Source organism: Mus caroli, chromosome 1 (assembly GCF_900094665.2).
Source record: "Mus caroli chromosome 1, CAROLI_EIJ_v1.1, whole genome shotgun sequence".
Classification (NCBI taxonomy): domain Eukaryota; kingdom Metazoa; phylum Chordata; class Mammalia; order Rodentia; family Muridae; genus Mus; species Mus caroli.
The window spans coordinates 100,072,915-100,082,497 of record NC_034570.1 but is presented as its reverse complement, the minus strand read 5'-3'; the positions used below and the strand labels follow the sequence as shown (position 1 = coordinate 100,082,497).

Sequence of the window (9,583 nt, the reverse complement as noted above, 5' to 3'; positions counted from 1 at the left end):
ATGAATTCATGAAATTCTTAGGCAAATGGATGGAACTAGAAAATATCATCCTGAGTGAGGTAACCCAATCACAAAAGAACACACATGGTATGCACTCACTGATAAGTAGATGTTAGCCCAAAAGCTCCAAATACTCAAAATACAGTTCACAGTCCACATGAAGCTCCAGAAGAAGGAAGACTAAAGTGTGGGTGTTTCGGTCCTTCTTAGAAGGAAAACAAAATACTTACAGGAGCAAATATGGAGATAAAGTGTAGAGCAGAGTTTGAAGAAAAGGCCATTGTGAGACTGTCCCACTTGGGGAATCACCCCATATATAGTTACCAAAACCAGACACTATTGTGGGTGCTAAGAAATGCATGCTGACAGGAGCCTGATATAGCAGTCTCCTAAGCAGCCATACCAGAGCCTTACAAATACAGAGGTGGACACTTGCAGCCAACCATTGGACTGAGTGTAGGATCACCAATGGAGGAGTTAGAGAAAAGACTGAAGTAGTTAAAATGGGTTAGGAAGAACAACAATATCAACCAACCAGATCCCCCAGAGCTTCCAGGAATAAAGCCATCAACCAGAGTACACATGGCTCCAGCTGCATATGTAGCAGATGGTGGCATTATCAGGCATCAATGAGAGGAGAGGTCCTTGGTTCTATGAAGGCTTTTGTTTATTTGAGAATTTTATAAACCCACCTATACTACTCCTGGGCATATACCCAGTGAAAGGGAATCGAGGGTGGGGAGGTAGGAGTGGGTGGGTGAGCATAGCAACACCTTGTTAGAAGCAGGGGGAGGGAGGATGGGATAGGGGGTCTTTGTGAGATAGGGAAACCTGGAAAGGGGACAGCATTTGAAATGTAAATAAAGAAAATATCCAATAAAATAATTAACTAAATAAAAGTAAATAAATAAATAAATAAATAAATAAATAAATAAATTTAACTATTACAGGTTTTAAAAAAGTGAGTACTTTTTTACACATAAAAACACATAAAATAAGAAAATAAATGAAAGAGATTTATTTTGGTCTGAGAACTAGTTCTACCCTAGAAAGCCTGCTTAGCCCACAAGAGCCCAGTAAGGCACCAGAACAGAAGTTAATCCTCCACAAGAGCTTTTTATATATTAATCTGAAGAGGGTCTGCAAGTGACTTCCATAAACATATGTAGTCTTGACCTCTGACACAAACCAGGGTTATTGAACATGAAAGCCTTATATTCAGTTAGTATAGCTTCCAGGTTCCCATGAGGTATTTCTTCTGTAGGTAAACACCTTATTTCCACAAGCAGCTGTCATCCAAGTTACCCTTGTACCTCAACCACATCATCCAGACTGTTTCCAGAGCTTTCTACCACACCGCTGCCAGAACTAGAGTCCTTAATCTAGTTAGTGCTTGGTCCTGTTTAGCAATGAAGTATCAGGTTCCAAAGGTTGTACATTTGTGTCAACTTGACACAGCTTGAGTTATCACAGAGGAAGGAGCTTCAGTTGAGGAAATGCTTCCATGAGATCCAACTGTAAGGCATTTTCTCAATTAGTGATCAAGGGAGGAAGGCCCCTTATGGGTGGGACCATCTCTGGGCTGGTAGTCTTGGTTCTATAAGAGAGCAGACTGAGCAAGCCAGGGGAATCAAGCCAGTAAGTAACATCCCTCCATGGCTTCTGCATCAGCTCCTGCTTCAGTACCTGCTTGAGTTCCAGTCCTGACTTCCTTGGTGATGAACAGCAGTATGTAAGTGTAAGCTGAATATACCCTTTCCTCCCCAACTTGCTTCTTGGTCATGGTGTTTGTGCAGAAATAGAAACCCTGACTAAGACAGTTACCTAACCTTTCTAAAATAAGTAATAATATTAACTTTATAGAGTTTCATAAAGCATGAGAAATGTTAGAAGACAAAGTAGTCAGGACCCAAAATATATCAGGCCCAAAGGATGCCTTCCCATGCAGAAATTTAACATCAGGGAAGAAAAGTCTTCATGTTTTTCTTCTCTAAATCATAGCAGCAAACACAGAACCTATTTTATACCAGACAGACTGATGAATATACCTGTTCCAAGCCATCCATTTCTTCTGGAAGCAGTAGAAGCAGGCTGAGGTCACGGTTCTGATAGTGGAGTTGAAGGCCTATGGTTTGCAGCTCCTCAATGTGGAAGACTTGAAGACTCTGTTTCATTGACATCATTTGCACTGGTTTGCTTGTGGTCTGTAAAAAGGAACAATTAAGTCACAGATTCTTCATCTGGTCACCATTGGTTTCCCTTCACCTTGTACTTTAGCAAAACTAGTGATCTTCCAATAAACACTAAACTTTTCCCAATATAGCTTCTGGAAATTCTACTAACAATATCAGTGGAAGTAAAACAAAAAAGCTCTTGTCTCAAACATCTACTAGGCAATGTGTTTATGCCACAGTAAGTGGATTCTACTAAGCACTTAAAAGAAGCAATGTGTGAAAACCATAAAATACACTAATGACCCCCAGAAACTATGGGCCATTTTACATACAAACATTTGAGAAACCTAGGAAGTATTTTCAGTATCAATTGTAAAAACTGAAGTGCATTAAAAAATTAAAAGCGAGTAATAAATTTGGAAGAAATACTTGTAAAATATTGTCAGTTAAACAACTTCTGTTATGTGTACAACTACCTACAGAGACCAAAAAGGGCATCAGATCCCCTGGAGGTGGAGTTACAGATAGTTTTGGTTTCCCTAAGACACCTCTCTCTCTCTTTTTCTCCCTCTTACCCTCTGTCTATGTCTCCCTACCTCACCCCTACCATAAAGTCACAAATGTTTTGTGATTGACTTTCTGCATTAGTGTTCTATTAGGATAGGTGACCATGGACTAAAGCTCTAAAATCACAAGTTACCACCTTTCCTTCTTTCAAATTGTTTATCTGAGGGATTTTGTCTTGGTGATGGCAAACTGATGCCCCATGGAATCTCTCAGATCTATCTCTAACTCTATATCAGCACAGCCCCCCACCCCCACACATACACTTTGCTAAAATTATATCAATAGAAGCAGTAGAAATCATTATAGTGCAGTAATCTTTGGTTCTGGAAGTTTAATTCAGACCCACCTCCACATCCTTACCTACCTCTAGTTCTCAACTGGGAAATAAATAGAAAACCCACTCTACCCAGCTCCCAGTGTTCAGCAGCATGAACTGATATATTATGCAAATAACCTATATTCAGAGAAAAACAATGAAATAGCTCTGACCCCAGCCTTTCCTTCCCTAATTAGAGCTAGGATACAGGAAGATATTAGAAAAGAAAATAGATTTAATATAGGAGATGTTGTTTTTGCAAGGTCATGTGAAAATTCAAAGTGCTTTTTAACCAACTCATACCTTGTTTACTCTGAAAGGCCTTTCGGTGGTGTTTTTCACTGAGAACTGATGCTCCCAGGTTCCTTTAAAATAAAGGGCATTCACCAGAACCATTTTAGTCTTGGTGTCGACTGAGTCATCTGGGAGGAGATTTGGAATTTTACCTACAATAGCAGGACAGGTCTCAAAATGGCTATTGGAATATGTATGATTAGTTATGTTTAATTTACATTAGATTAATTAGATAGTCAGACTTTTATTTTTTTTCTAGAAACAAAACATTTTCTTTGCAGATATTCCAGAAATAGAACAATTTATAATTAAGTAGTATGAAGCAGTAAATTGTTAATCTGCTCTGAAGGCTAACAGGCTTCAGGCTTCTTGCTACAGCCCACAAAAATGTTCTGGATTCCTGAGTGAAAGACACACACACACATACACACACACACACACACACACACACACACACTGCATTTTGTTTAATATGCCCCAAGTAGCTCAAAGGCTGGGCCACTTTGCTACCCCAGACTGAATCCAGGAAGTCTACTTCCATGACTTACTTGGCTGGATGCTTTCTCTCCTGCTCCCTCTGTTTCCTATCATGGCTATTCTATAAACACCTTTCTCTCCTGCTCCCTTGCCCAGGAAATCTAATGTCCTGCCTCTGTCTCTCTGAACAGCCTTTTTTTTTTTTTCAGCCATAGGCAACATTTTTTTTTCATCAATCAAGGGCAACTGTGGGTAGAGACCCTGAGCATCTTACAGGCCTACATGCTGGTTCTCATGTAATTTTGGGAGCCAAATTAACACAAATAGCTTTAGAGCCAATCCACAACAGCACACTTTTTCTCAATAGCTGTGGAGAATTGCTGGATAAGAACACCCTAACTTCTGTGGCACTAGTCGTTTCACAGCCACAGTAAACAGATGCACCGCAGTATCTGTAGGCTTTGAGGGTTACTGTCACTAACCTTTCCCCAAAATGTGAATCCATGAATCAGAGCAAGAATATGGGATGTGCTGATTGCATAGTAGGGAGACACAAAGTTATTATTTGCAGATAATATGGGTAACAAGGATAATAAAATGTAAACTTTGTATAAATGTTGAATCACACTGCTTCTTGTTCCATATACTTTTCTCCTAGCAATAGGTAACAGGGAAGGGACAGTTGCATCTACATGATATGCCACATTTATACAATTCTGGATGACAAATATTGATTTAGTTAGCTAGCTTGTTTGTTTGCGTGTTTGACAATAACCCTTTTACTCAGCCCAAGGCCAGTGTGCAGAACTCAACACAGCCTAAGCAGGCCCTAGATTCATTATCTCTCTGACTCAGTCTCCAGTGGGAAGAGTTTACGAGCCCAGCTTACTACATTATTATTAAATCATAGAAACTGGTGTCTGCCAAGGAACCAAAACAGACAGTTAGCTTCAATAAAATCCTCTTAACAAGCTACATTCAACATCATCAATTCTAATTAAAACAGCCCAGCCCCTCCCCCAAAAGCCTCCAAATCCCCACCCCAGCCCCCACAACCGAAATCAAGACAGGATCTGAAGCTACACTTAGCTGTAATTTCTTTGTAGTTTCTTTTACTCTGAACAGTGAGTCTATTCTTCATTCATTGTTTTTGTTGACTTGGATACTTTTGAAAAAATGTTCTTTGTTGTGCAGAATGTCCTCAAATTCTCAATTTGAATTTATCTTATTGTTCCTCAAAATAATATTAAGAATGTCCAGTTTTGTAAGGAAACCTCTGAATGTCTAATTTTTCATGCCTCCAAAATGTTTACATTCTAACTCCCAGGATATTATGTGCCTTTATTTGGAAAGAGAATTTCTGCAAATTTGATGAAGTTAAGATCCTGTCATACTGAGCTAGAGTAAACCCCAGGCTAATGACTCCTGCCCTCATAGGAAGAAGGAAATTTAGACACAGACATTGAGAAGGCTAGGTTTGACTCCATGACAGATTTCAGATTGCCAATTAAGAAGACTAGAACTAAGAACTGGGCTAGTCAAGGCAAGTCAATTACTATTAGAAACAGCCTCAGATTCCAGCCTTCATGCCCCTGTAAAGGTTCTGGAACTCCTAAAGATGGAGTAAGACAAAGCCCATCTACCCTGGAATTCCAATGTGCTTTAAACTGAGCCTGCAAGCTCACCTGGCTGTCTACCTTGGTAATGGGAGACCCCACCATGAAGAATAAAACACTCTTTGTGTTTACATACACATGGAAGTTTGAATTCTGCCTTTCAGACAGGACATTCTGGGAAGGCTACCAATCTAAAACTTAGAGGTATAAATAGAAATAAAGGTTCTGAATATTTAGTTTGTGTCCCACAGTTCTACTAAGAAAATACATAAGCATGCATGGCACAATTTCATATGAATAAGTTGAAGCTTAGAGCAAGCTGTTGGCTCTGCCCTGGGCAACAGCTTACCCCCAGTCTGGCTTCCAACCCAGGAGTTGATCTCCTTCCTGATCTGTCCAGAAGATTCAACAAAGTTAACAGACTGTGGGTCTGCACCAAAGTACGTTTTCATGTCCTCCAAATATTTCTGAAAGATACAGGTAAAATCCCAAACTGAGAAATTCATTTTGAATACATTATTTTAAACAAATATCAATAAGGAGAACAACTGCAAGCTAGCACCCAACCCATACCGTCTCTATTTCTTCATTCCTGGTATGGGTCTAAATGAAAATGTAGTCCCCTTCAAAACCAACTAGCCATACAGACCTACAGGTTCAGAAGGATAATCTGCCTACCCATGGTTCTGTGGCTTTGGTAACTGCTTCTTGATTCCTTTTTTATATACACACACATACAAATATATATATATATATTTGCATTATTTACTCCTTTCTTTTCCTTGTTCCAAACCTTCCCATATATTTCTTCTTGATCTCTTTAAAACTCATGACCTATATTTTTAAATGTTTTTTATGTACATCTAGGTATATGTATATACATATATATTCTTAAATATATAAACACATCCTGCTCAGACTATATAAGGTGACTTGCATGTATGTTTTGTTTTTTGTTTTCTTCAGGTGTGGAACTTAATGTAGAATAAAAAGAGATTATAAATCACAAAGGATACTCAGAGCTGGGCGTGGCTTTCTGTAGGAGGCCTGAGAGCACAGTGAGAACTCTGGGTCTGCAAGTTGACTGAGGTGGTTCACAACCCCCCAGGGATTTAGAGCAGCCTGAAGCAAATTACATTCTGCTTGGCAATTGAGCCAAAAGTGAGGTCAAAAGCCTGGCCTCTGCCTTTGGAACTTTGGTGTTGTACCGCATGGTTCTCATCACAGCTGGCAGTAACTGAGGTTGCAGCTGTTGCTGCACCTGCCTGGGAATATGATTTCTTTCCCAAGGAGGTACAGTGTTAGTCCTTTAGTTTGCCTACTTCTTGGAGGTCTGTAAGAAGAGTCAAGAGTTAATCCTAGTACCAAAAAAGGCTGTGAGGTCTACATTGGAATTTATAATCCAGCAAAACAAAAACAAAAACATATGAGGCATTATGCCGCTGACCCCAATATGAGACATTACTCCCTCCCTTTGTTTTGAGCCAAGTGCTACTGAGCTCAAGTTTCTTGGATATGAGTCAAGTAGGAGTCCAAAAGCCTGACAGTAATGGATGGTTTTGCAGATTCAGGATTAACACAGCCCAAGGCTTTGAATTCCCAAGAACTCACTGATGTGGGCAGCCATAAGATGCTTGAAACTACAGGATACCTACCTACTTCTCATCCTTCCTATCTAACTCCCTTGCTCTTTAACCTTTCCATGCTTGAGTTCACTACTCTTTTTGATTTTTTTTTTCAAAGGATGTGATGCACAAACTTAAAATAGAAAAATGACTGTCTGTTCTCTGAGGAGCTCTTGAGTCTTAATAAGAGGGGGCACCGATGTTTCTATTAGTCGAATGTCAACCATTATCATTTTCTTTTTCCTTTTTTTTTCAATTTTTATTAGATATTTTCTTCATTTACATTTCAAATGCTATCCCGAAAGTTCCCCTTACCCTCCCCCCGCCCTGCTTCCCTACCCACCCACTTCCACCTCTTGGCCCTGGCGTTCCCCTGTACTGGGGCATATAAAGTTTGCAAGACCAAGGGGCCTCACTTCCCAATGATGGCCAACGACTAGGCCATCGTCTGCTACATATGCAGGTAGAGACATGAGCTTTGGAGGTACTGGTTATTTCATATTGTTGTTCCACCTATATGGTTGCAGACCCCTTCAGCACCTTGGGTACTTTCTCTAGCTCCACCATTGGGGGCCCTGTGTTCCATCCAATAGATGACTCTGAGCATCCACTTCTGTATTTGCCAGGCACTGCCATAACCTCACCAGAGACAGCTATATCAGGGTCCTTTTGACAAAATCTCTACAATCCTGGCAGTGATGGAAGACAGGAGAACATCCCTCTATTCTCATCTCAATTCTCATCTCAAAGCCTGTTTTGTTCTCAGGAACAGCTTCTAGCCACAGTCCTGGGATAGACACCATCTTTGGCTCCTTCAGACCTACCCTACTATTATATGACTATATGCTTTCTCACACTGTGTTTTCTTGTGAAACATAGTAGCTCCAGGTACCCATATCTGTGAGGTCATGAGCCAGTCCAGTGTCAGACCCATTACAGTTTTCTTCAGAACTTGGTATTCACAGGCTACTGTAAAGTGGTTGCTTACCAGGAAATACTGGTCATGTTGAGATTTTTCTGGGGGACCCTAGAGGAATGTGTATCTTCTTGCTGGTCCATGTCTGCCTCTTTTTTCCCCAATAATCAACAAAAGACATTTGCACTCACATTATGAAATGGATATGTTTTCTCCCCATATATCCTGTTAGCTGTTTTAAGTATGTAAGAATTTCCAGGCTTGAGGATTTCAGCAGCAAGGGTCTGGAAATCAGATTGTGTTTCTTCAAACTTGCCAGAGTTAAATTCCTTTAAAAGAGCAGGGATTAGAAAAAAAATGTTGAACAAAAAACAAATAATATATACAAAAAGCAACCTGGAGTTAAATGAAATCATTTGATGTATAGCAAACAACAAGTGAAAATGATTTATTTAAAATAGATAAAAGTATTTTCTTCTATGTGATTAATATAAGATTTTAATGAAGGAGCCTTTCATTTACAGCTTATAAGAACAGACAAGAAGAACTTAGAAAGTAAAAGAAAACCTTGAAAGGATGAAGATGGAGATAAGGCAAGCAGTAAACACAACTCTGACAAAGCAGAGGCACTCGGGATTCTGAAATGTATTCTGCTATATTTCACGTTTCGTTTCCAATAAAAATTCTAAGAAGTGGATTGCTTGAACTGGCCACAAAATACATCTGTTAAAAATAACCCCATTCACAACTGACAAATGGATACAAAATATGTAAATACCATTTTCCTTTTCTTTTCACTATCAGGACAAGATTTGAAGTCTTCAACACTGCTAAATTGAAGTACCTGTAATTTCAATAAAAAAAAGCAAGTGAATATACTTTACAGAGAAGTACACACATGAAATGACATATTTGTAAATATGAATCAGTAATTGTTACAACCACAGAACACATAAATAGTAAACCAGGATGCTCTGACTGAGCTCATATAATGCCAGCAGAGTGACTTAAAAGCTCTTTAAAGGAAGCTTTTTGAAAAATCTACTTTAAGTGGCTCACAGCTTTATTATGGCAATGTTAAAAATATCCTGAGGAAAAATTCTCTGGTTTTCCATCTGTTGCTCCATGATATTTTGAAAAGAAAGGTAAGTGTCACAATAGAAAGCCCACTAAGAAAATCCACAACTAAATGCAGAGAAAAAAGAATGTGTTCTACACATGGGACGATACTCATGTGTAAAGGAAGTAGATCCTGAGGTTTGTGCTGACAAGGTTAGAACTAGGAAGGCCACAAATGGAAACTTAAAAAGTTTAGTCCATAGAAATTTAGAAGTAGTATGTTGTGTGATATATAATATCTCATCTCTAATTCATATAATTAGGTACTGATCCTAATTTCTATGATCTTTATTAGTTCCCAAGTAGTTAGAATAACATTAGGGTACACAGTGGAACAATGCTTTTGCACCACGCATTATCTTTCTCTTGGCCTCTTTTTACCTGCTTCCTTTTTTTTTAATTTTTAATATTTTTATTACATATTTTCCTCAATTACATTTCCAATGCTATCCCAAAAGTCCCCCATAGCGCCCCCCACT

The 9,583-nt window shown here is 39.1% G+C and overlaps 1 protein-coding gene across 2 annotated transcripts in view; it reads right to left on the bottom strand.

Annotated features, from left to right (window-relative positions):
• Positions 1-9,583, bottom strand: part of Serpinb10 (serpin family B member 10) — a 20,570-nt gene that overhangs the window by 4,271 nt on the left and 6,716 nt on the right. For both annotated transcript variants that reach the window (XM_021173024.1, XM_021173018.1), the window contains 5 exons: positions 8,764-8,829; positions 8,177-8,314; positions 5,794-5,911; positions 3,361-3,503; positions 2,049-2,204 (listed from right to left, as the gene is read on the bottom strand). In XM_021173024.1, coding sequence (XP_021028683.1) covers positions 2,049-2,204; positions 3,361-3,503; positions 5,794-5,911; positions 8,177-8,314; positions 8,764-8,766 — 558 coding nt within the window. In that variant the 5' untranslated portion in view covers positions 8,767-8,829. The remainder of the gene's footprint in view (positions 1-2,048; positions 2,205-3,360; positions 3,504-5,793; positions 5,912-8,176; positions 8,315-8,763; positions 8,830-9,583) is intronic.